This window comes from Colletotrichum scovillei (genome assembly GCF_011075155.1).
Source record: "Colletotrichum scovillei strain TJNH1 chromosome Unknown Contig00007, whole genome shotgun sequence".
Lineage (NCBI taxonomy): Eukaryota > Fungi > Ascomycota > Sordariomycetes > Glomerellales > Glomerellaceae > Colletotrichum > Colletotrichum scovillei.
The window spans coordinates 2,528,981-2,553,941 of NW_023336265.1; the positions used below are offsets into that span (position 1 = coordinate 2,528,981).

General features: G+C 48.4%; 7 protein-coding genes across 7 annotated transcripts; 4 read left to right on the forward strand and 3 right to left on the reverse strand.

Moving 5' to 3' along the window:
• Positions 1–3,312: 3,312 nt before the first annotated feature.
• On the reverse strand, positions 3,313–4,808 carry HER10_EVM0010847 (uncharacterized protein; the record flags this gene model as incomplete). Its single annotated transcript, XM_035480294.1, has 2 exons — positions 3,313–4,579; positions 4,639–4,808. 2 exons carry the CDS (start codon positions 4,806–4,808, stop codon positions 3,313–3,315), a joined length of 1,437 nt encoding a protein of 478 aa, XP_035331822.1.
• A 2,164-nt stretch (positions 4,809–6,972) lies between these two features.
• HER10_EVM0000931 (uncharacterized protein) lies at positions 6,973–7,909 on the forward strand (the record flags this gene model as incomplete). The annotated part of the gene is made up of 2 exons (XM_035470696.1): positions 6,973–7,474; positions 7,554–7,909. 2 exons carry the CDS (start codon positions 6,973–6,975, stop codon positions 7,907–7,909), a joined length of 858 nt encoding a protein of 285 aa, XP_035331181.1.
• A 314-nt stretch (positions 7,910–8,223) lies between these two features.
• HER10_EVM0002243 (proline dehydrogenase) lies at positions 8,224–9,954 on the reverse strand. The gene is made up of 2 exons (XM_035471963.1): positions 9,122–9,954; positions 8,224–9,066 (listed from the first exon to the last, which is right to left on the reverse strand). Exons 1-2 carry the CDS (start codon positions 9,775–9,777, stop codon positions 8,265–8,267), a joined length of 1,458 nt encoding a protein of 485 aa, XP_035331264.1. The 5' UTR covers positions 9,778–9,954; the 3' UTR covers positions 8,224–8,264.
• Positions 9,955–11,058: 1,104 nt separating this feature from the next.
• Positions 11,059–13,238, forward strand: HER10_EVM0005850 (amino-acid permease inda1; the record flags this gene model as incomplete). Its single annotated transcript, XM_035475453.1, has 8 exons — positions 11,059–11,200; positions 11,257–11,327; positions 11,387–11,514; positions 11,580–11,767; positions 11,872–12,054; positions 12,156–12,419; positions 12,522–12,937; positions 13,002–13,238. The coding sequence occupies 8 exons, from the start codon at positions 11,059–11,061 to the stop codon at positions 13,236–13,238; spliced, it is 1,629 nt and encodes a 542-aa protein (XP_035331498.1).
• HER10_EVM0002444 (Alg9-like mannosyltransferase) lies at positions 11,894–16,092 on the reverse strand. Its single transcript, XM_035472155.1, has 4 exons — positions 15,746–16,092; positions 15,413–15,671; positions 14,935–15,354; positions 11,894–14,881 (listed from the first exon to the last, which is right to left on the reverse strand). The coding sequence occupies exons 1-4, from the start codon at positions 15,811–15,813 to the stop codon at positions 13,826–13,828; spliced, it is 1,803 nt and encodes a 600-aa protein (XP_035331277.1). The 5' UTR covers positions 15,814–16,092; the 3' UTR covers positions 11,894–13,825.
• Positions 16,093–16,809: 717 nt separating this feature from the next.
• HER10_EVM0005205 (endoplasmic reticulum protein) lies at positions 16,810–18,922 on the forward strand. Its single transcript, XM_035482977.1, has 2 exons — positions 16,810–17,881; positions 17,942–18,922. The coding sequence occupies exons 1-2, from the start codon at positions 17,533–17,535 to the stop codon at positions 18,493–18,495; spliced, it is 903 nt and encodes a 300-aa protein (XP_035331461.1). The 5' UTR covers positions 16,810–17,532; the 3' UTR covers positions 18,496–18,922.
• Positions 18,923–19,140: 218 nt separating this feature from the next.
• On the forward strand, positions 19,141–21,482 carry HER10_EVM0008939 (dual specificity phosphatase). Its single transcript, XM_035478444.1, has 2 exons — positions 19,141–19,422; positions 19,491–21,482. The coding sequence occupies exons 1-2, from the start codon at positions 19,325–19,327 to the stop codon at positions 21,262–21,264; spliced, it is 1,872 nt and encodes a 623-aa protein (XP_035331698.1). The 5' UTR covers positions 19,141–19,324; the 3' UTR covers positions 21,265–21,482.
• Positions 21,483–24,961: the final 3,479 nt, after the last annotated feature.

Genomic DNA, 24,961 nt, shown 5'->3' on the forward strand with positions numbered 1-24,961 from the left:
TAGGAAAGCCTATTTATTAAGAACTTATATTATTTTTATTTATTTAGTATAGTATATTTTTAGTAATTAACGGGGTAAAGAAGGAATAGTTAAGATTATTAAATTTGTTATTATTAATTTTTTTATATATGGTTAAATCCTTATTATTTTTAATACCTCTTAGGATAGCCTATTTTAGTAGTGTCGTTCTTTTTACTTATTTACTACCTTGTAAGTAATAAGGAAGTAGTTGAATTGATTGCTATTCGTTTTACTCTATATACCCTTTAATTTTTTATATTATTCATACAATTTAGTATACTCTTTTTTAAAATAATTATTTAATTAATAGCCGTTTTTTTTATATATAAAATATTTCTTTTTTTATTACCCCTATTTTAAATTAAATTAGTAACTAATTAAAAAATTTATTTTTTTAATCTAGCGGCTATTATACTTAGCCTCTCGTTCTTTATTTTAGTATATATAATTAATTTAGTACTATTAGTAAGGGCCGTTATAAGATTAGAAGTGCGCCTAGCGAGGTATTTAGGCCTTAATATTAAAGCTAGATTTTAGTTTTAAATAGAGTATTTTATATTTTTTAAGTAGTTAGTATAGAGTTATCCTTGCTTTTAGAACTCTTTATACTACGGTATAGAAATATTTAATTTTTTACTTATTTATCTTTTTATTTAGCTACGTCTTTGCTAGCTTGTTAATATAGTTAATAAGCTTTTTAAAAATCTCGAGCTTTGATTTTTTTTTTATTATTCTAGCTATAGATTTAAATAAAAGTACCCTTAGCTCGGATAAGAGCTCTAAACTCTTATTATAAGTCTCGAAGTAGCTTCGGATTGCGTTAATAATATTAAGAAAGTTAGTTCGATTATATATACGTACTGCTTTATAATAATATTCTATAGCTTTACTAGTTAGTATAACGTTAATTATTAAGTAGTACTACTACTCTAATACTAATTTTTATAATAATCAAAAAATATTATAAGGGTTTTTATAAAACTTTATACTTCCTTTAAATATATTTTTTTAGAAAATATTTTCGTAAGGTTTATAATTTTATGTGTTTATAATTATTAGGTTACCCTTTTCGTAAGTCTTTTATAAGTTAAAATAATTATATTAACTTTACGTAATTAATCTTATACTTTGTTAGCTAGCTAGTAGTATACTACGTATTAGTAGCGTTACGTAGTTAGTTATAGAAATTAATAAAATTATTATTAGTTATTTTTAGGGGTAATTTTTTAGCTCGTGTTATGGCTAGCGTTAAGATATTACTATTAGTAATTTTTAGTAAAAGTCTAGTTAGTTTACTTATTTATTAAACTCGTTATATTTTAATACTATTTTATTAACTTAGTATTAATCTTATAGTATAAATTCGTTAGTTACGATTATTATAATAAGTGTTTTATAGGCTCTTTGTTTTACCCCTTATGCTAATAAAATACTTTAGTAATAAAAAAATTAATTAACCTTTTTTATAACGTTTAGATTAGCACTAGCAAACTATTTATTTTTTTAGTTACCTAGGTCGTTAGCGATTTTATAAAATAGGGGTTACCCTTCAAAACTTTTCTAAGTATAAATTTTTATAATATAGACTAATACCATATTAATTTACTTACTATTAGGGTTATTAGTCTTTTTATATACTTATGTTCCTTAGTACTTTAGATTAATTACGACTTAATTATTTAGGATAAGAATCCTTTTTTTTAAATTATATATTAACTTACCCTTCGTTATACCCTAGCTCGTACTCTAATTTATTAAAATTAGCGTATTTAATTTTAATAGGGTTATGTTAGAGCTATTTACTAGTTATAATATTAATATACTATTATTATTCGCTAAATTTATTAGGGTTTAGAAGCTTTTACTTTTTTTTTTTATACCTTACCTTATTAGTATTAGCTTTTTAGTTAATATAGTTATTTATTATTTTTTTATAGTTTTTTTGCCCCTTAATTAGCGTTAGAAATAGATTTATAGGTAGCTTAACGACGTTTTAATTACGTAGTGTTTTTTTAAATTAAAACCCGAGAGGTATATATATATATTAAATAAATTATTATTAGTTAGTAGTTTATTTTTATTTTTTTAAAATTAGTAATTTTGTGCTATGGAATAGTAATATAAAAGAGCTTTTTAAAGGCCCTCTAGAGGATTTTTTTTTTTTTTTTTAAAAATAGTGCTTTTTTTTTTAATTTTAATAAGGTTTAAGAAGATATTTAAAGTGTTAGTATTAAAGACCTTAGCTATTACGTTTTGAAGTTTTGTAATTACTAGTCTTTGTAATTATTATAATTTTTAAATTCTTTTTTTTTATAGTACCTCTTATATAGTATTCCGTAGTAATATTCTAGTAGTAGTTAAGGGGGTTATAAGGAAATTATTTAGATCGCAGGCCTTAAGGTTAGATTTATAAGATTTTTATAGTAATTAATTTTTTTATACGTTACTAACTTTATTATAAGTTTTATATAAAGCTAAATATTAAGTAAGAAGCGGAAGGTAGAATTTAATTTAAGGATTTTTTTATAGGTTACGTAGTGCTTTTTATATTATATAGTAAGGCTCGTTTATTATACTAGTTAACTAAGTAGGTAATTATTACATAAGTAATTTTTTTTATTACGTAGGTTGTTTTTTTAATTACGGGCTAGCTATAATGAAATTAAGTAATAGAAATATACATAAGGTTAATAATAGTAGCTCGGTTACTTTAGTACTTTTATTAATTAGCGGGGGTTATTTTAATATAATAGACGTTAATTTTCTATAAGTAGTTAAGAGCTACGATCTTTTTATTTTATTTTATTATAGAAATTTGTGTTTTATTACTTACTTTTCGTAAGGCTAGATAGTATAATTCTTTTGTTACGTTTTGTTTAAAGAGGTCGTTTTATTTACGTATAAGATACTTTGCTAATTTATAATAATGGAAATTAATTACTAATTAGTGTTAGTATCCTTATTATAGGGATATTAGTTGATTAGTTTAAACCGTGGGTTAACGTAGTAGTAGTTTAATTAATTATATAATTCTATTGTGTATGTGTAGAAAGGAGATTTTAATTATAAGTTAGGTAGGTTGTTATAATTGACTATACGATTGATAAGTGGCCCCTGCGCTGCTGCGAGGTCGAATTGGACTTCTAATCCGACAGATTGCTTGTTGTAGCTTAGAAATGACCCATGAGTTTGAACTTAGAAAAAAAGAATATTGTTGAGAAACTTGGATTGCTGTGCCTACAAGCTCTAGGCCTTCCCCTTCCTTGACATGTTTGTAATTAGTATGTTGTACTATCGCTCAGCTTCATCTGCTTGGCCAGCTGAACGATAGAGGTCGATGAGGTTTCGAATAGCCCTTAGTGATTGGTGCTTGTCTTGTCTCTGAAAATGCTCTGCCGCATGCTCATATGCCTTGCACCCATACGCGACAGCCTCCTCAACTGAACCAGTCTGATAGCATAGCCGAGCCATGACTTCGTAGTGAGACAGCTCCAAGAGAAGCCATGGCCTCTCAGGATTTCCCTTGTTCTCCTGTATCAGAGAGTGTGCGCGTGCCAGAGCTTCCTTTGCTAGCTCATATTCCTGTCCCCATGAATAGATCCCGGCCACTACCGAGAGACATTCGCAGGAGCTTTGGTAATTTCCTTCTGCAAAGTGTGCTTCGCTGGCGGCAGTGTATTTGGATAGGAGCTCGCCAAACTGGCTTACGTCTGTCTCACCTGGTCTGTCGAGAACATTTGACGTCGAGCCGAGAGCTAGTGCTACGACTCTATTCAAGATTCCCTGTTGTCCTTTGAGAAGCTGAACACTGCTGCCAGCCATCATGCCGAGGGTCGTAGCACGAAGTTCAAGTGACAGGCACTTGAACCTGCTCCATACAAGAGCAAGGGGATGTTGAGGGCCCAATATCGTCTCGTGCATCTTGTGGATGAAAGCAACAACAGGGTCGGATATCCTAGGCCCAAGCTGCATGGTGCGGTAGGACAGGATGTAAAAGAGAAGCGGGTCTTGCTCTTTTATGGCGTGGCCGAGCGAATCGAGGCTATTATTCAAGGCGCGAAAAGCAGCCTCTAGCTTGTTCGTCCCCAATAAGGTAATTGCATTATCCAGATCCGTGCGCATTTCGATGACCCGTAACTGACCGAACTCATCGTCGAATCCATGTATCATGTCCTCCTCTATTGCCCATCCGCCTTCCAAACCCCCCTCAAAGTAGCCCTTGAAGATCCGCAGCATCTCTTCAGGTAGCCGTACTTCAGGGGGCCCACCTATGAAAGCGGGAAGTTCAAGAGATGGCGAGGGTGTTCGGCAGATTATGTCGAGGGCTGCATTAGCGGGAGTCTTAGCGGAGGCACGAAGCTTGTGGCGCAAATCGGGACGTCTCTCCAAATAGCGCTCTACTCTTTCCCAATGGACTCGCTGGTTTCGAATGTAGAACTCTGTTTTCTTTCCCATAGCTTCGCGCTCTCTTTTAAGCTGGGCTATATGCAAGGCCTCGGACTCCTTGAGCTTCTTCTCGAGCCCCCAGCTCCGAAGGCGAGTCTTGTACATTCTTTCACTTTGGATATCGTTAGCTCTTTGCTAGATACGTATGCAGTGCTCTCGGGCGAAGCTCACGTGGCATGAAAGTTGTAATCACGCTCCATAATCAGCTTAATTTGCTTCAACGGCTTTCTATCATCCTGGTAGAGTTTGGTAATAATCGAACGGTGGCAGTCCCAGACTTCCTCTGTGGCGTAGGTCTTCCCTGTGACTAAGTGTGTCTCAACATCGCGCCGGGTACCCATAGCGTGGTGGACAAGCCAAGTATAGTATCGTGACTCGATAGTACTTGCGACTTAAAGATAGCTGATTTCTTGACAGAACCCAGTGGCCTTTGCTCGGTGCTCGAGAAGGGTATGAAACAGGAACAGTGGTAGAATCGCTCCCTTAGCAAAGTGAGGTCGTCTTGGCGTTATGGAAGCTGCTGAGGGCTACTTAGGCACGTCTTCGATGGCCAAGAACAAAAGGACTTCGCATATCTGATCAAAGGTGCAGTGGAAGTATATCAACTATCAACCATTGGGGGCACTTGACCGTTGGCCATGTATCTGGTCACATTTGGCGCGATTCGCGATTCTGCATGGTGGGATTTCATCCTGGTCACTTCAAAGGTGCATCGCTCCATACCAGACCGGAGAGACCCACTCGGCCCGAGATGCGAACCTCCCTCGGGCCTTCCTCCACGGCTTAGATAGCCAGTTCTTAGACGAACGCACAGTCAAAATAGAGTCATTAACACTTGTCAAATGACACTTGTTGCTACCTGTAGACGCTTTCTCGTAACTGCGCGTGGACTTTGCTCTTCTCCCAACAGCCATTAATTTTGTTTTCTTTGATCCATGATCTCGTTTCCCTGGGAAGGACAGGCCTCTTGACTGAATGGACGCGCACCCCTGCACCCAACATCCTCGATTTCAGGTGATGGTTCCATCACTTTTCATTGGTTTAGGACAAAAAGACTTCGCATTGATAAGTGGGACTCGGATATCAACCCCGGTTATGCATGTTCATCCCAAATCCAGATCGGTCACTTACATGCTAGCCTGATTTCATTACTTACAGAAAAGAAATCTTGGACTGCAACCTGCTTCACCAACTACAACATCTTCTAACCCTAGGAAAGGTCCTTATTTAGACTAAACACCGGCGGCTCTTGTCCGGCCTGACGTGAGAAACATTATCTGCCTTGCCGCATGCGTGATACCTTCGTTTACTGGGGGCCAAGTATCACAGCCTTCTTCTGTGTTACGGGGAATGATACGTGTACCGCCTTATTTCCATAGATGCGCCAGCCTGCTGATCGACTGTAGCGTTTTGATGCGTTGTGATAACAGGAGGGATGAAATGAATGCACAGTTGGGGGCGCAATTGTTCAGCTGGGTCGATCTTTACTTCCGGAAGGAGCAGTTCTGACGCAGAATGTCCGAAAATGGCGAGCCTGATTGTGACGAGGGAAGGTTGCGAGTATCTATTCAGCCCCTGGCGTTGCATTTGGTGTTACATGGACATTATTAATACTGTGTATCCCGCTGATCGCGTAAGGAGTTTCCACGAATCATGTAAAACCTTATGCAGTCGAAAAGCACTGATATCACGGAGGCTGGAGTGCTCTCTTGTGTACTGAAACTACTAATGCTATTTGGGCCGAGCCTCGTCACCCATGTGAAGGATTTCAGATAGACTGCATCGACCTCGGCGCCGGAATGGTGGAATAAGCTTCCACATAACCCTGAGGTACGAGTTGTCTCGTCTTTCTGGACTTCTACTCTTTCTTACTCTCCAATCTTTGTTTTGTCACAAGCTGCAACGATCCAACAACAGTAATCGAGCTCATTTCACGCTGGAGTGTCAATGGCCGGTGCGCAGACTTACAGCACCCTCGAGGTGGACCCTCGTCGACCAGAGGCCGGCCTTGAGGTACAACGTGGTCAAGGAGCAAATGCCTGGGATACTGAGAGCCGGTACCTTCAACGAACGTCGGACATCCGCCAGAAGCAGGATCAACAGAGCTACGACCAGCCCTTTCCCCAGCAATATGACGACTCAACAACCAAGCCTGAGCAGAAAGGTACCATCTGTGGTCTTTCCCGACGAGTGTTTATCATAGTGCTTCTTATCAGCTTGGTTATACTCATTGGAGCCATTGCTGGTGGTGTTGCTGGAGGTGTGCTCAGCCGTCGGGATACCGCCAAAGACTCTAAACGCCACTGCATACTTGACGAATCAAGGCTTGCAGCAGCGAACCGAACGGTCCAAGGGAATGCGCAGAGGACTGTCTTCTTCCAAGATGGTTCTGGCGCTCTCATGGCGCGAAATCTACTAGCACCTTCAACGAGTTGGACGACCACAAACTTGACGCTATTCTTTGAATTCACAGAAGATGCAGTCACCCTTCCTCCCGGTGCTCCCATGGCAGCAGTGGCCTGCAACAACTATGGTTGTGGCGACACTAGGCTCTTCTTTCTGAGTACAGATCAAATGATACGCGACGTCAGTGACGACAGCGCAAAAGGTGGCGTTAACTGGTTCACCCACGGCCAGGTAACAGACGCTAAGTTACGCCCAATGCCCGGCTCACAACTTGCGACAACATTGACAGAACGTCCCGCAAACGAGGATGACGAAGGTTCAAAAGACGCTGCGCGAGTCAATCGACTGATTGCTTACCAGGGGCTGAATGGGAAGATCTTCGTCTCCAATGATAGTGCGCGCTACACTTCGCCACGGCAGCTAGATCATATGCCGGCCTGGACGACCAACACAAGTCTGGCTGTAATTACACAATTCGGTGGCACCATGCTTGATGAAGTCAGTCTCGTAGCAAAGGCTCCAGGGGCGACGGACGCCTCAACATCTAAGGTCAGCATGATGGCAGCGAGGTATGATGCAAATCAGACAATCTGGAATCAAGGTAAGTTGCACATACCCATTGGCTTGTCAAGCAGGACTACTCAATGAGATCTTTCTAATGTTTCCACCTGTATATTCAGACGGTGCTATTCTAGAAAGTCTCTCTCCGACCCAAAGTTCAAAATCGATAGCGAGGTCACAATTTGCCGTTACGATGCGAAACAATTGGTTAGACAGCGTTTACTTAGCACTCAACTCCGACGGAACAATGACTGGCCGTATCATAGGACAGCACAATCAGACGATGAGTAAGATCACGCTTGAAAAATCAGGTGGGGAGCTAGCAAAGTTCTCGGCTATTGCAACCACGAATGACGGGTACCTTTATGGCATTGTCGACGACAGCATACGCGAGTACTCCTTCGATACCTCTGATCCTTCGATTTTACATTTTAGTGAAACCGTCTACAACTGTACGGGAGATGGCTCTACTTAGCTTCCTTTTAGACCGTCTTTTCAGATTGGCTACCGCCATGGGCTGGATCCAGCCCCGCAAAGTAGAGGGGAGGACAACTAGTGGTTGGAAGTGAGTCAAGCAATCTCATTAGCGTGGTTGGTCGCTGGAGACAATAGAGCCATGATCAAGGTTGCAAACTAGTTGACGACAACATTGTTCATACCATAGATGCTCAGTAAAACCGGGAACCAGGCCAGAGTTTAATGTATCTAGTTGTTTCTAGTTTTATGTCGCAGGATTTCTGAAAGGACGTTTACCGCATTCTCTTTGTATGATGCACGAATGACAACCGCTGCATTTCAATTCATCTATCTTCTGCTGTCTCCGACTCACTTCAAGCAGCAAACGCCGACTTCATCCGCCTCCAACACTCTCTCTTCACCGCGGTGTGCTCATCCGTTGTCCTCAACACCGCATCGCGGTTCTCCACAGCTCTGCGCAGTAAATACGCCAGACACTCACTCATGGTGCCCCACGTAGAACACTTGTACACAGCGGGGCTCTCCACGCCCTCCTTCTTCGCCTGAAGCAACGAGAAGCTGACTTGGTCCGACATACCGTGAAGCTGGCCAAAGGATATCGGGACGGTGGGCATGCCATTCTTGACCCGGTCCTGGTGTAGCTTCAACGAGGCGAAGAGGCTCTCCTTGTTATGGCTGGCCAAGAACAGATCGACTGACGGGAAGGCCTTTGATGTGCCAAACTCGCCAATGCTGCGCTTTACAGCCCCTTGAGAGATGTAGTTGTACGCATGATCAGTATCCTCCTTGGTGTCGTGGATCATTGACCTGTTATCGGAGAGGATGTAAGCTCCCCTGACCAGTTTGAGTCCGAGGGTGAATCCGTCCTTGGCAGCTTCGGTGAGGTGGTTCGTGACGTTAACGGGCGTGTGCTTGAGGTAGGCCTGGTAAGTGTTGTAGATGGATGCGACTCCATCCGTGTTGAAGCGACGCATGAGCTCGAGTGTCACTCTGTCGATGGTCTTCTGGAAGTGTGTTGACTCGGCATCGACGATGATCTTGATACCCCTCTGTTTGCATATCGTCGCAATCTCAGTCAAAGCATCTTGCATTTGCTGTGGCGGTAGTTCATTGTTTGCGAATGAGGTGGTCACGGCACGGCCGGCACCAGTCAGCCTAGAACTTGATTAGCATCTCTGACCCAGGGTTGCATGAGAATGTTGTGTCTTACTTAATGGCGAGGTAATCACCCTCCTCAATCTGCGCAGCGGTCTCGAGGGTACCCTTCTTCCACGACTCAATATCCTCATCAAACCCATCCGCCGACGCACCAACAAGCTTCCCATGCTCAACAGAAGACTGCGTCAAGTGATCAAAGACAGTCTCTTTAGCATACGTGAGAATCACCCCCCTGAACCCCAAATCCTTGAGACTCTGCACAGTCGCCTTGGTCTCCTGCGGCGTCTCGCCGGTACAAAACTGGTCATAAAACGTCTTTCGCAAAATCTTGTGCAAGACGGGGTTGCGGTCGACGTCGAACAAGATCGTCCGCCCCGGCTTGGCGAGGAAAGATAAGGTTTTGAGTGCGGGGATGAGGAGGAAGCGGTTGGAGGAGATTGTGGTGACGAGGAGGGACCGTAGGAGTGTGCCCGTCGGCATGCCGGACAACGGGAACCCATCGACGGGCTTCCTGTTTGTCTTTGCTGGCGTCAGAGCCGGCTTCAACGTCAAGGGAGTTGTGTCGTTTATTGAGGCGTGTGGTGAGTTGGCGGCGCCGAGTGACTGTCTTGGCTCTGTCGGTTTCCCGTAGGCGCGCTTATCAGATCTGACGGCTATCGTGGTACCCCACGAACGCCTGGCGGCGAAGAGTCCCAAAGAGGACTTCATCTTTGGCGTAGTAGGGGCACAGCTGTGTCTCTGTTTATGGTGTGATGGAGGAGTTGATGGCTGCAGGGTTATGAAGAGAGTACTTTGAGTTGTGAAGCGATATAACCTTGCGCTTGGTATCTAAGTAGGAGGGAAATGGCATGAGGGTTGCTCTAAATGCCCAACCTCTATCGCACCGGATCGTGCCGTTTCGGAGCTATGCCGATTCAAACACCACCGCAACTAGTCTAGTATACATCCGATACCCGGAACCAGATGCATGGTGATCCCAGTGTACAAGCGATGACGCTTCAGTCTTGGACCTCCATGGCGGAGGAACTGATTCGCTGACAATTGACAAACTCTATGCCCGTCCGCAAGTTCGGGCGTCCTTGACACTCGACAGCCACAACGGCATCAACGCCAACTGGCTATCGGATACGTGTGTCGTTGGCTGCCGTGGGCCGCAGTGAGCGGGCGTAGATAAGCTACGGCTCGTCCGTGAGGGGAAGCGCACGTGGCGTAGGTTGCTATTACCCCATCCGGGCAGCACTCAGTACGAGGGACCGGAGACGACTCCGTATCGGACCCACTCACCGGGCACCCCTCCGATACGACCCCACCATCTTTTCAACATCACCCCGAGGGCTCTTATCAGGTCCCCCCGCCTTCCCCTTTTATCATCGGGGCATCGTACTTGATCTGCCGGGATTGCATCTTATCTTCGCTCCGGAGTGAAGACGGACCGAAATAGTTGCGACGTGCGAGTTGTTATGATGAAGATACTACCCACCATCTTCCGTATTGGTGCAATACAGCTGAAGTAACTTCATGACGGAACTCACATCTCGTGTCAAGAGATCTGCCGGCAACATCTGTTCTCGAAACGGAGTAAAAGAGACGAGCGATACGACTGCCAAGAAGTACGAGAAGGAGGAATTCCATGCTCATTGCTCCCATTGACCGAGTCTCAACGCCCGGCGTAAACCCGCGCCCCCAGTGACGTCGATCCCAACCACCAACAGTCGCTAACTATCTGCGTAGCAACGCTCTGATACCAGCATCCTGAACATTTCCCAGGATTTTGATAAGCGTGACCTTGTCGTTGCACCATTCGAGAATGGGGGGTTGATGCAGTTCAGGGGCGCGAAATCGCGTGCAAAGATAATGTCGCATACAATCGGACGAGGATTGAATTGCTTTAAGCAGACGGAATCCCGCGTAGAGTCTGGGCGTCCCTTGAGAATACGTAGATCAATTGACCTTTGAAACACAAAAACACTACTTGCATCGTTTTACAGAATGACTGTAGAGGAGAAGAAGCTCGATGCCAGCGAAGCGGCCGTTCAGCCCACGTCTAGCAATGGCGAGGGGGAGATCGAGCCACAGCACCCGCAGTTGTCGAGGGCGCTCAAGGGTCGGCATATGCAAATGATTGCGATCGGTATGTCGCTCATCACGGAAGCCATTCAGAGTCTGATTTAATCCGCCTCCTCCCAGGAGGTTCTATCGGTGCAGGTCTCTTCGTCGGGACAGGAGGAGCATTGCGGACGGGAGGTCCAGCTGCTCTGGTAAGTATCTCTACATCAATATCATCTACCAAGTTGAAGCGGAGCTGAGTGGTCTGCAGCTCATAGGCTTCATCATCATTGGTTGCATGATGATGTGTACCGTTCAAGCTCTTGGAGAACTTGCGATCATCTACCCGGTCAATGGAGCTTTCTACGAATATGCCGTTCGCTTCATAGACCCAGCTTGGTGAGATCCCTTCTAGCTGCGTAGTCGTGTATAAAGATCCGTTCCGACGTCTAACGTCTCGCCAGGGGCTTTGCAATGGGATGGGAATACTCCATCGGATGGATGGTCACACTTCCCTTCGAAATCACCGCAGCCGGCATCACAATCGAGTTCTGGAAGAGCAGAGAAGAAGTCAACCCCGGCGTGTGGTGCGCCGTCTTCATGTCTCTGTTGATCATCATCCAAGTCTTTGGGGTCCGTGGGTACGGCGAGGGTGAGTTCACACTCCCCTCAAGTCAAGCTACGATGCTGCCCCCATCCCAATGCCCCCTAGAAGTGAGACATGAGATGTTGTGACTAACTCTTCTATACCATAAGTCGAATTCATCCTCGCTATCGTCAAGATTATCGCATGTATCGGCTTCATCATCCTCGGCATCATCATCAACGCCGGCGGCGTACCCACGGACCCGAGAGGCTACATCGGCGCGCAATACTGGCACGACCCAGGCGCCTTCAGGAACGGCTTCCAAGGATTCTGCTCCGTCTTCGTGACTGCCGGTGAGTTCACCTCCTTCTCTTACTACATTACCGCCCCTATATCCACGTCAAAGTCTATAATGGTTCGAGAGCTCTGGAAACTAAACAAAAAAATATCCCAGCCTTCTCCTTTGGCGGCACTGAAATGGTGGGCCTCGCAGCCGCCGAAGCCAGGAACCCGCGCAAGACCCTCCCGAAAGCCACCCGCCAGGTATTCTGGCGCATCGCCCTCTTCTACATCCTCAACATCTTCATCATGGGCCTCATCGTCCCCTCGGACAGCGACGTTCTCCTCGGCGCCAGCGGCGCAAATACAAAGGCATCCCCCTTTGTTCTGGCCGTCCAACTCGCCGGCATCCAAGTTCTCCCTCACATCATCAACGGCGGTACGTCTGATATCATCTCATTTTCCTCGTCTTCTCCCATACACCCGTTCTGAATACCACTCAAGCTATATCATCAAGTGACTCTAACACTTCCAAACACAGTAATCACCTGCGCCGTCATCTCCGTCGCAAACAGCTGCACCTACGGCTCAACCCGCGTCCTCCAAGCCCTCGCCCAATCCGGCCGCGCCCCCTCCATCTTCGCCAAGATCGACAAGTCCGGCCGGCCCATCTACTGCGTCGCGCTCCAGGTCGCCTTCGGCTTCATCTCCTTCATCACCGTCGCCGCCGACAGCAAGACCGTCTTCAACTGGCTGCTCGCCGTCACGGGTCTCTCGGGCCAGTTTGCCTACGCGAGCATCATGATCGCGCACATCCGCTTCCGCAAGGCGTGGAAGGTGCAGGGGAGGAGTCCCGAGGATATCCCCTGGAGGTCTGCGCTGGGTGTGGTGGGGAGTCATGTTGGTGTGTTTTTGGTTTGTTGTTCGCTTGCTGCGACGTTTTATTCTTCGCTCTTTGTAAGTCTGCAGATCTCATTCCTCTTTTCAAGCGTTGTTGACTATGTTACTCATGCTTGTACAGCCCGTCGGAGGGAAGCCGAGCGCAGAATCCTTCTTTCAGGGATACTTGGCTGCTCCCATCACCATCTCCCTCTTCTTGTTTTGGAAGGTCTACACCAAGGATTGGGGCTTCGGCGTCGACTTGCACAGCGTTGATCTTGATATGGGAAGACGGCCCGAGGAGGAGCTCGATGATGTCTACGAAGGGACTGAGAAGAAGAAGACTGTTTGGAAGCGGGGCTTGTCGGTCATCTTTTAGGTCCAGTCAATGGCCTTCCATGATGACGTTCTAGAAATTTCATGTCCTAGGTATGATAAAAACGCATATCGATGCTCGAGCATTTGAAAGGTTGCACAGTAGTGAATAGATGTACTTATGCTCTTTATTGATGGGCACAGAACTCAAATCTTGTTCTGTAAAGCTTCTGGGTGACCTCATGTGATTTCCTGCAAGACAATGCCGGCGATCTCTTTGGCCCCTCAAGACTGGAGGAGATTGCGCTTTGCTCTACAGTTCTTCCTGCTGCTCACGACCTTGTCCCAGCTATGAAGTCTGAGAGTTGATCCGGTGCTCAGACTGTTGTGGTGCCCAGCGACTGCCATATGGCCATCGTCTTTCTGAAACATTATCTGCCCGTGAAGCTTCTCGATCTCTCACATCCTGGATACGTGTTGTAACAAATACGGCTGCATCGCCATCAGGATAGTTGATTGCTGAGCCATGTCAATCCTTGGTCAAGATGCCCGGCCTAACTGCAAAGGCAGCCCCCCTAGACAGCCTTATGCTTTCCTAAAAGATGGCTCAAGAATCCGCCTTCAAAGGTACAATCATAACGAAGGGTCACTTCATTTCTTGTGCTTGAGCAGGCAGTGACGGCCCCATTTCCGCTTAAACTGCTCTGGGACGAACGGAAGGTTGGGCACGTAGAGCGCTCTGGCCAAAACATGGGTATTCTCCGCGTCCAAGAAGGGGATGCACTTGACAATCTCCCAGTTCTCTTCATCAGCGATATAGTCGGGCTCGTTTGGAGGCAGGGGAGCGGTTCGTTCAGGGTATTGTGTGTCCACCATGAAGCCACAGAATCTCTGGTCGACATATTTACCCATATCCTCTTGGTTTCTGTCGTTCATGCCATTCGTTGGCATCCAGGTACCGCTCCAGAAACCGAATCCAGTGCGAGCCTCGGAGAATTCACCTGGGAGCAAGCCCCTGAACTCTGAGCGAACGAACTTTGCGTGCATATCGCGAGGCAGGAAGTAGGATGACGGGAAGCGATACCATTCCTTGCCGAAGCAGACATTGTCGCCACGCACACCAAGGCCTTGTTGGCCACTGACGCCAGCTCCGAGAGGCTTGTAAAGACTCAAAGGGGCAGAGTAGGCAGACCAAATGCCGTACACTCGGGAAAGACTAATATCGAATGACAGTAGCAGGGTGATGGTGACCAAGGACAGCTTGAGCTTGGCAGGGATCTTGCCAACGAGGGTCTTTGGATCGGAGTTGCCGAGCGCGGTAAGTACAATGTGCAATGACATTGCTGCGTTCAAGGCAAGGAAGGGGTACGCAGGGTACATGAAACGCTCTTCCTTGTGAGGCTGAAGAGTGAAAATCCCGAGCCACAGATAGAAAGGCGAGATGAAGACCAGTGCACGAAGACCGGTCTGGAATCCCTGGCCAGAGGGAGAAACGATCTTCTGCAGCAAGAACAGAGGCAGGCAGACGAGCGCAAGCGCGAACCAGATGTTGAAGTTCAGGGTTAGGTTGCGGAAGTAAAAGGTCCAAGGTTCTGTGCCGTACAGTTCAGGGCCGCCGGTCTCCGAGAAGATGTTGTACTTGACAATGTTCCAAGCTGCGACCTCGATTTTCTTGTAGAAGAAGGTATTGATAACGCCATCGAAGAACTAGTTGGTATTAGACAGTGATTGGTTACGAATGAATCAGTACGCCAACTTACAAGAACAATGAGGCCCGCAACGACGCCCCTCACCACGCGCATGATAGCTTCAATCAAGCGGTCCGTATCACTCAAGGCAGCGAAGAGAGCCTCCTCGACGAGGAATGGCGCGCAGAGTGCCGCGGCAAAGGGCCAGCCCACCACCGCACCGACAGCAAACCAAAAGATGCCTTGAGCGGTCTTGAGACCACCCCGCCAGTTCATGAAGGACGAAGCGCCCAGCATGGCCATGTACATGGCAAAGCTGGAGGGCAGATAGGCGGTGCTTGCGTGGAAGTTTCCAGGGCTGAAGACGGTGGCCAGAATGAAGAACAGGCCGATGCGTGCATTGAGGGTGAGGCTAATGACACGGAAGAGAAGGGTCTGGCACAAGGCGCAGCCGAAAGCGAGTACGTAGCGGATGAAGAAGAACTCTCCGACCTGGTGATGGTTAGCAATTGGTCGCAAGTAGTACTCTGTAGTGCGGCAATGCACTTGCCTTGGTGGACTGTGGCATCAAGCGGCGAATGTTCCCAACAATGGCATGTAGACCAACGTATAGCCAGCTGCGAATCGCGTAGGTGGGGGAGTATTCCCACGTTTGTAGGCCATAGCCGTGGGACAGGTAATGGGTCGGTTCATAGTAATTGAATGTTTCATCGCAGTCTTGAATCGGGGCGAAGAGAGCAGAGATGATGTTGGCGATCAGGAAGCAGTAGAATGCCGAGATGGGCTCGATAGCGAAAGCGCTGGGGGGCCTGTTGAGAGGTTGCTGTTAGTGGAGGGGCATTTTCTAGATGAAAGAAGAGGCAAAGAAAGTCGGGTAACTCACTTCTTCCGAGCATGTCCAGCTTCGGGATGGACGAACTCCCTTGGTCGAGGGGCTGCTTTTGGAGGCATCGTGGCTGTTTGTGGTGTCGAGCAGTGCGCAAATCAACACGGCCGTCTGGTCGATGGACTGAGGTGAAGCCACGAAGCTGCAGCCCTCAACATTTCGAAAAGCTCGGGAGCTTGTGACGCCACAGCTTCCCCAATTGAGCAGGGGTAATGGGAGCAGTGGACATCTGTAAGATTGACACTGTCCAAACGACCGAAGGTTAGCCGGGAAGGTACAGTGTGACTAAGCAGACTAGATGCGGAGAATTCTCATTGGTCAAAGCTTTATGGACTCGACGGAGCTATCACCTGCAGCTGTCGCACAGACCAGGCGTGATGATGACGAAAAGAAACGAGCCGATGATTGTGGCTTGACACCAGGCCAGGAAAGTCCGGAGCTAGCGCCAGTGGTGATGAAAGAGTCTCGACTCTCGAGTCTCCTGTCCAAGGCACAGCTGCGTCCAGATATCGACACGTAGGTTAGGTATCTAGGGGATGAGCATTTCGTGCTGCTTTTGTCACAATACCCCTGCCAGATTCATTCGTCATTGGAGGGAGCTCTGGCCATATCATTCCATTTCCATATTATCGACTACACATTTGAGTGCAGAGACATGCGTGTACCACCAAAAAAATGGCTCTCCCTTCTGCACTGCATGCACATGCTTTTCAGTGGCCCTGGTGTTTGCTGATATTTCCCGTCCTGTTTGGGGCACGGATTTTCTGCCGTCGTCTCATCTTCACACTGACCTGACGGACGGTTGGGTTCTCGCGGTCAGATCTCCTTCCTGTGCCGCCGTTGAAGACGGGAAATTCCAAAACACTCGAGATAAAAGGAAACATTGAGCTTCTTTGCATGTGTGTGGCAGCGCTCATTCGCCAAACACGATTCTCTGTGTGACGCTGGGATGAGACGGAAACAAAAGCCAGAGAGCCCTGTCTTTACCTGTCTGTCATTTAAAATCTGGAGCAAATCCCACTCCCTCGCCCATGGTCGGAGTGCAGATCTGCCGCTTCTGTGTCCAGGACCCTAGACTGGAATTTGGGGAATTTTGGGTATGTACGAATACGTATTCCAACCTGGAAGCTCAAAAATACCTGGTAGCCACACAGAAAATAAGAATAGAAAAAAAAAAAAAAAAGAGGGACCGACGGCGGGAAGGAAAGAGGGAACCGACCAAAGGGAAGCACGAAGAAGGAAGCAGTGACGCACCGACGCACCGACCACCGCTTTCCTCAGCTGGTCCAGGCTCCATCTTCCCTCCACCCCCTCCGTCTCCTCTGCTCTGCACTGGACACTTCCATGCACACTGGACCAGCCACTCGAGTCCCCGCCGCCGCATCACTTCAACTTCTTGCGCATTCTGGCCAGCTTTCCCCAAAGTCAACCCAGCAACTGCATCTCCGAGAAACTTCTCACACGACACAAAAACCACCAGCTTACCGTCGCAGCTTTCTCCTCAACTACGACATCGCTACAGAGTACCAATTTCGACTGCTGCATCGAATATTCCACACACATCTGTTCTGCCCTTGAGAGCCGCCGCACTCAGAACGCATCACGATGGCTCCCCCTCCGCCTGCCAACGTCCCTTTGACCCAGAGGCTTTTGCTTCTGGCCCAGACCCTGCAATGTATGCTGATTCCCGTCTTTTCGCCTGCATGTCTCTGTCGCTACAAACAGCTGCTAACATCTCCATCAACAGTCGCTTGGTTCGCCGGGTATGTACAGACCATCCTGATATGACGCCCTGCTCCCTCCCTGCAACCCGACGCCCCGAGATACGCACGCGGAGATGCCCGATGGGCTCACAGTCGACGAAATCAACCTCTAATCTGCAAACGTTGGCTGATAACTCTTGCTGCAGACACTTGTCCCTGATTTTTGCCGTTATCCGTTATGGCTTCTCCTACATTTCCTTCAACTACTACAGCCGGATCGCCCGCTTCAGCTACAGACTCACATTCCTGTCTGCTGCCCTGACCTACGGCATTGTCGTCTACAAGACTCTCCGCGCACGCAGTAAGGCTGGAGCCAAGGCTCCCCAGAGCCCTCTGGCCCTGATCGCCGACGAGAATGTTCAGTATCTTGGTGAGTTTGCATCCTTGCTCTCTTATTGCGGGGGAATCGCTTCTAACCATGCGACCCCAGTCATGTCCCTGGTGTGGCTTCTGTCCCCCCAGTACCCCCTGGCCATGCTCCCTTACGCCATCTACTCGATCTTCCACGTCGCAACTTACACCCGCGCCAACGTGATCCCCACCATCACTCCTCCCAAGCCCATCACGCCTGCTGCTGGTGCTTCCCCTAGCGGCAAGGCCCAGTACGCGAACAACCCGATCGCCGACAAGATTGGCGCTTTCGTCAAGGAGTACTACGATGCCTCCATGTCTGTCGTGTCCTCGCTCGAGATTCTTCTCTGGGTTCGCCTTCTCCTCTCTGCCATTACCTTCCAGCGCCGCTCCTGGATCTTGATTGCCATCTACACTGCTTTCCTTCGTGCTCGCTTCACCCAGAGCACCCACGTCCAGAACTCGCTCGCCCTTCTCGAGTCCCGTGTCGACTCCGCTGTCGGCAACCAGGGCACTCCCCCTGCCGCCCGCCAGGCTTGGGAGACCGTCAAGGGAGGCGCTCGCCAGTTCTACGCCTACACTGACCCCAACCGCTACCTCAGCGGCACCGCCGTCCCCAAGAAGACTTCGTAAAGCTTTGGCGAAACAAGCGAAACGATTAAAAGTCACGAGTACCTTCAAGGGTGCAATGACAAAAGCCTTTTTCGAGATGAGGCTGATTGTCTAGCGGCTCCGCCGTTGCGAAGAGCCAGGTTGCAAGCCAACCAGGATGACAATATTTCTCGACAGGGGACGATTACGCAAAGAGGTTTATAACGAGAGTATACGGTCGCAAAGGAAAAGAAATGAGCGGGAGGGTTCATGGCCGGCCAAGGTTCACATGGTGTTTCGCCGGTAATTCAGGTTATTATAGTGTAGGCGAGTTTGGGGCCTGGTGGTTTACCTGGTTGCTCTCTGCATCACACGATGATTTCAGGTTTCCCGTTTGCTCACTGGCTCCGGCCTTTGTTTGTTAGTTTTGATTGAGCAGTAAATCCAAATTCGCATGACTACACAATTATCTTCTTCGTCCTTTCCTTGAATCTTTGCGGTTTGCGGAGTTTGCTAGAGATACCAACACCAAAGGCTAAGTCAAGGGCTGAGCACATGCTGCCAAGAAGCCGGGTCGGACGACGGCACTAGCCACACCCGAAGTGGCGTAGCTCGGCAGCTCTTCCCCGGCTCACCCCACTACGAATGACGTCGCCCTCCCCTGCTTGGAGGCCGACGTCAAGGCTCACTTCCCGCACGCGACCAAGGCGCAGCTACGACACAGTAGGCCGTCATGAGGGAGGACGCCTTGGTTAGACTTCCGATCGCCCATTTATACTACAAGCGCTGCAACAGTCCCTATTTCCTTGGCGCCCGTTCGTCCTAAACCTTGCTCCGCTTTCCTGGGTGCATCGATAGATTTGTCTCCATCATGGCCTCTTTACTTCGACAGATTGTTGCGGGACCTCGAGCACGGCACGCCGAGTCGGACTTGGATCTTTGCTATGTTACCAACAACATCATTGCAACGTATGAAAGCACTCGTATAGCAAACACTATCTCAAAGGAAAAGAGCTAACTCCTTTTAATTTACCCAGATCTGGTCCTTCAGGCACATACCCCCAAAGAGCTTACCGAAACCCGCTCGATCGGCTCGTCACCTTCCTCGACTCTAAGCACAAGGATCAATGGGCGATATGGGAGTTCCGCGCAGAGGGAACGGGGTACCCTGACGAGGAGGTCTACGGCCGAGTGCGACATTACCCGTGGCCTGATCACCACCCGCCCCCGTTCCGCCTGATTCCCATGATCATGGCCAGCATGCGGAATTGGCTTCAGGGAGGCGATCTCGAGCCGGGCAATGTTGCCGTCAGCGCTTCTGACAAGGCTGCGGAGAAAAATGACAAGAGGGTCGTCGTCGTTCACTGCAAGGCTGGCAAGGGCAGGAGTGGAACAGTATCCTGCAGCTACCTTATCTCTGAGTGCGGCTGGAAGCCCGAAGAAGCTCTCACGAGGTTCACGGAGAGGAGAATGCGGCCTAAGTTTGGAGCGGGCATCTCGATTCCTAGCCAGTTGCGAACGATTACATACGTCGACAGGTGGACTCGGGGTGGAAAGAAGTACGTTGACCGGGCTATTGAGATCATGGAGATCCATGTCTGGGGTCTGCGAAGTGGCGTCAAGTTTGACGTCGAAGGCTTCGCGGAGGAGGGAAAGAAGATCAAGGTCTTTCACACATTCAAGAAGAGCGAGAGGATCGTCGTCCAGGGCGATGCACCAAGCGGGGGCGGAGTCGGCTCGATGGTATCCGATCTCGCCAGTGTCAGCGTCAAACCTACGGAGAAGGCGCCTGCCGCGGCGCCTCTGTCGGAACCTACCAACACCAACAATGCAAAGAAGAGCAGCTCGGACAAGGATGCTTCGGGGCCTGAGAAGGATGATACTATCCCTACCCGAAGCGAGTCAAAGAAGTTGCGCAATGCGGCGACGACATCCTTAATTCGCACACCCGAGCCGAGCGTGGCTCAGAAGAGAAGCGATACTGATGCTCCGTTGGCGGAGCAGTCACACGCCAAAGCCCAAACGAAGTCAAATGGTGGCGAAGACGGCGAGCCCGGCGGTATGGCTGTCATTCTCAAGCCAACTGAGCCCATCCATATTCCCAACAGCGACGTCAACATCTCAGTAGAGCGTCGCAACCGCACCTCATCTTCCATGGGCCTCACAATGGTCACCGCTGTTGCGCACGTCTGGTTCAACGTCTTCTTTGAAGGTAACGGCCCGGAGCAAGATGGCAAGGCTGACGCCAGCGGCGTCTTTGAGATCAGCTGGGATGCCATGGACGGCATCAAGGGATCTAGCCGTAAAGGCTCCCGCGCCTTTGACAAGATCGCCGTTGTCTGGCGTGTGGCAGATTCTCAGCGGGCCGAAGACGGTGGCGACGAGGTGATTGCGCCCACGGCCGGCGAGATCATCAACGAGCCCTCATCTGGGTCACCCGTTCCGCAGATGCAGGCTGCTGATTGGAAGGGTCATAACAAAGAGGACCCCGTGGCAGAGAAGCACCTCGGACTGAGGAATGAGAGCCCTGAGAGCGCGGATGTGAGCCGTGCAAGCAGCGTCAAGGACGATGCGGGCGTGTTGAGTGGCGGCAAGGATGGTAATGATACGGATTCAATGGAGGGGGTCAAGACGAGCGGGCCGTTTGGCGAGGAGCAGCTCGATGCCGAGGATGTTGATATCAAGAAGGTGGAGAGGGAGGTTGGGGAGGGGAGTCTGAATAAGCAGGCGGACCCTGGGCCCGAATTGCTTGATTCCCCTGATACCGCGAGCGGGACGACGGCGATTGGGAGCACGGAGGTGAAGAAGTGAGCATCTATAATGCTGGTTGCGGCGCTTGTGTAGAGCGTTGTTGTTTCATGTATGCATATTTCTGGGTTGTTGATACCATGATGAGGGGAAGGATGGCTATAGACGACTAATCCCATTCACGAACTTCTTCACTGGCTGCGTATTTGCCAACGAGATTTGAACTCGCGATAAAGTACTACCTGTTTCAACTGTTTACTAGTCCTGTCTCAAGACGCACTCCGAGAGAACCAAGCTATGAATACTTATCTCATTATTCTATCATTTCATTACTATTGCGGGAGCGTGAAGTGACACTCGGTAGGTCTAATATAATAGAAATATGAAGAACGAGTAGATGCAATGAACCTGAGTTTTTCTTATTTCTTATATTTCATATCAGCTTCCTCTCTTATAAATTTAATTTCTGATTATAGACCAAAATTTTCAACTGCTTAAGTCAAACCCCCCACTTCCCGGCATCCCCCTGTTTCTGGCACCCACAAAAACGCGAAAATCCACCACAACGCAATGCCCACCCCCAACCTCCTTTTATCACAACATTTTCAATTCGAGTCCAAATGGGCTCATTTTTTGCACATACCTTCTTCTATATCTAATGCCTCAATATACCGAAGATCAGCTTCGTCAGGCTCTCGAGGACATCTCAAACGGCAAGAGTCAAAAGAGAGCCTCATTGGAGTATGGGATACCACGATCAACCCTCCAACTACGTCTCCAAGGTGGTCAGACTAGGAAAGTGGCTTTTGCTGACTGGCAGAGGCTGTCTCCTGACCAGGAGAGTAAGCTGGCACAATGGGTTCGCATTCAGGCTTCGCTGGGCCTCGCACCAACGCACCAACAGGTGAAGGAATTCGCAGAGCGAGTTCTGGCTGCTGCTGGGGATACCAAACCATTAGGAAAAGGCTGGATCTATGCCTTCGTGAGAAGGAACCCTATCATTAAGGTTCAGAGAAGTCGTTCCATCGATTCTAGACGCGTTAATGGGGCATCTACTGAGGTCATTAGGAACTGGTTTAAGTTCCTTGCTATCCCTGAGATCAAGGACATCAAACCAGCCAACAGATATAATATGGATGAGACTGGCATCCTCGAGGGTCAGGGAGCTAATGGGTTAGTGCTGGGCATGGCTGAGACGACGTCTGTTCGCAAGAAACAACCTGGGTCGAGGGCATGGGTCTCTATCATTGAGTGTATCTCAGCCTTGGGTAGGGCACTTGTCCTCTTATCATTTTCAAGGGAAGACGGTCCAACAACAGTGGTTTCCATTACATCTGGTTCCATACGATGGGTGGGAGTTTACAGCAACAGATAATGGCTGGACTACAGACTTAACTGCCATTGAATGGTTAGAGAAGGTGTTTATCCCACAGACTATGCCCGAGGCTGAGGGCGAGGCTCGACTGTTGATTGTGGATGGGCATGGGAGTCATACGACGACAGACTTCATGTGGAATTGCTATATTAACAATATCCATTTACTGTTCTTACCACCACACTCCTCTCATGTCCTCCAGCCACTTGACCAGTCTGTCTTCAGCCCTGTTAAGTCAGCCTATCGGAAGGAGCTCGGTTACTTGTCTCAATGGAACGACTCTACCATTATAGGTAAAAGGAACTTCCTGGACTGTTACCAGAAGGCTCGACTTGCTGGTCTATCAGTCTCGAACATCAGAAGTTGGAAGTGGACTGGTCTACACCCTGTAGCGATGGTTAAGCCCTGATGAACCCTATGGTATTACCTGAGCCTTCTGCTAAGCCCACCACACCCAAACCAACCAGTCGGGGCAAAAAGCGATGCCATAATGGTCAACAAACCCCCTGTTGAGCCATGGGATTCTGCTTCCTCTGCAGTGGTCTGGTCGACACCCAGGAAGCTGGCAGAGCTCAGCGGTCAACTGCACTTATACACCCAACTCGACAATGATACCAGCACTCAACGGCTGCTGTTCAGGAAGGTGAAAAAGGCTTCACAGAGCAGGCCTGGCAACTGGCAGTTGCCCAGCAGCAGCTGGCTCACCGCCTCAAGTTACCAACGCTGCAGTTAGGAAGAGGAAGAGTTCAGATCGATCCCAACACGAAGTTTGCGAACATCAGGGATATCCATCGGGCTCAAATCGAAGCGGGTGAAAAGGAGGTTATTACGGCTGAATCCAGCGACTCTGAATGCCCTAGTGAGGCTGGCAGTTGTATTGTAGTGGGTGTGGTTGAGGATCAATAGTTAATAGTAATGAGGAGGTTGGGTTGTGATCCCATCGTTTTTGTGGGTGCCAGAAACAGGGGGGTGCCAGGAAGTGGGGGGTTTGACTTACTTGTAAGGAAAGAGACTCCCACTAGCACTTTATGCATGATTTTCAAAGTAAACTGTCTAATCAAAGCCTACCTTTGGCCGGGAATTCCGTGCATAAATTCCCTGACGCGAGCTATCAGCATCATTAATCCGCACTGGAAGAAAAGTGTAACTTGCCTGCATTTCTCTCAGAAATGCTGCTATATCTTTGCGGACATATCAACAGAGGTCCTGGAACCCCATCTTACGGCTAAACTTTCTTTCCCATAGATTATGAAGGATGAGGTACAAAGCTCAGTCTTCTATGTGAGAAACTACCCCAATCCGATGGAATTTCCGCTGCCTTTCCCGCAGCCCCTTATTGAGGTCGTTGTGTTCTCGCTTTATAGCGATGCAAACGAGAGGAATGGCATTCTGCATAATTAGAAGCCGGATGTGAGGAACCGGGCTCTTTCGCGCTCGCATACCTAAGTCAATAGCGCTCTTGCGTACGATTGGTAAAGGCTTGGACAGACTCGCTGCAAAAGGACTCGCCTGAATCAAAGTGAAGCACCGGACACGAGACGACTAACACTTCGGTGCTCCCCTCTTCATTTATGAAGTGCCCTCTTCCCTGATGCTATCCACGACACTGAGTGTGCCTAGCAGAAATACCGTGCCAAGTTGATGCTCGTACTGAACGTGAAGGGAACGTTCGAAGCGGTGCTGCCAGAGCGGCTCAAAGGTGGCCGTAGAATATCACGTACTGGGTTGAGAGCTTTTCCCTTGGTAAGGGGAGATAGCAAACGCGTCGACCTCGAGCCTGGGCTACCTACCCCAGGGCTCACCAATGCCTCCTATCTTGATGATATACCATGAATTCTCTCAAGGTCGTCTGGTTGTAAACAGGACGTAGTCATCGCAATAGAACGCACAAAATGCAAAGTTACATGGCAATGTCATTGAAGTAACGCGGAAAAAGTACAACATTGGCTGCCTGCAGAGTTTGGCGGGGACTGAGAGGGGGGATGGGGATCAAACTTCTATACTTCACAAGGAGTTTTCACTCTAGAGCGTATATATACGTGAAGTAGGTATGGCAAATGATATCTCACCTCTGGGGCGAAAGAGGAGGGAAAAATTGCTTCATTCGGCAATTACCTTACCTCACCCCTCTTGCCATGCCCGCTATCGGTAGGAGCTACCAGACCTAGTCTCATCTGTCAAAGGGTGAGGCGGGGGTTCGGGGGGAACATACTCCAGATAGCGAGGCGATTCATCGTCCCCAGGTGCCACGGAGATACCGGTCCGTCCCCACTTTGGTGTTCACGTCCCCATCCGGGCCGTGTTCCGTTTCCCCCAAAAAACCAATGAGAGCAAGTTTGACTGATATGTGAGACTTTGCTAGGTATTTTACGTGGGTATTGTTCA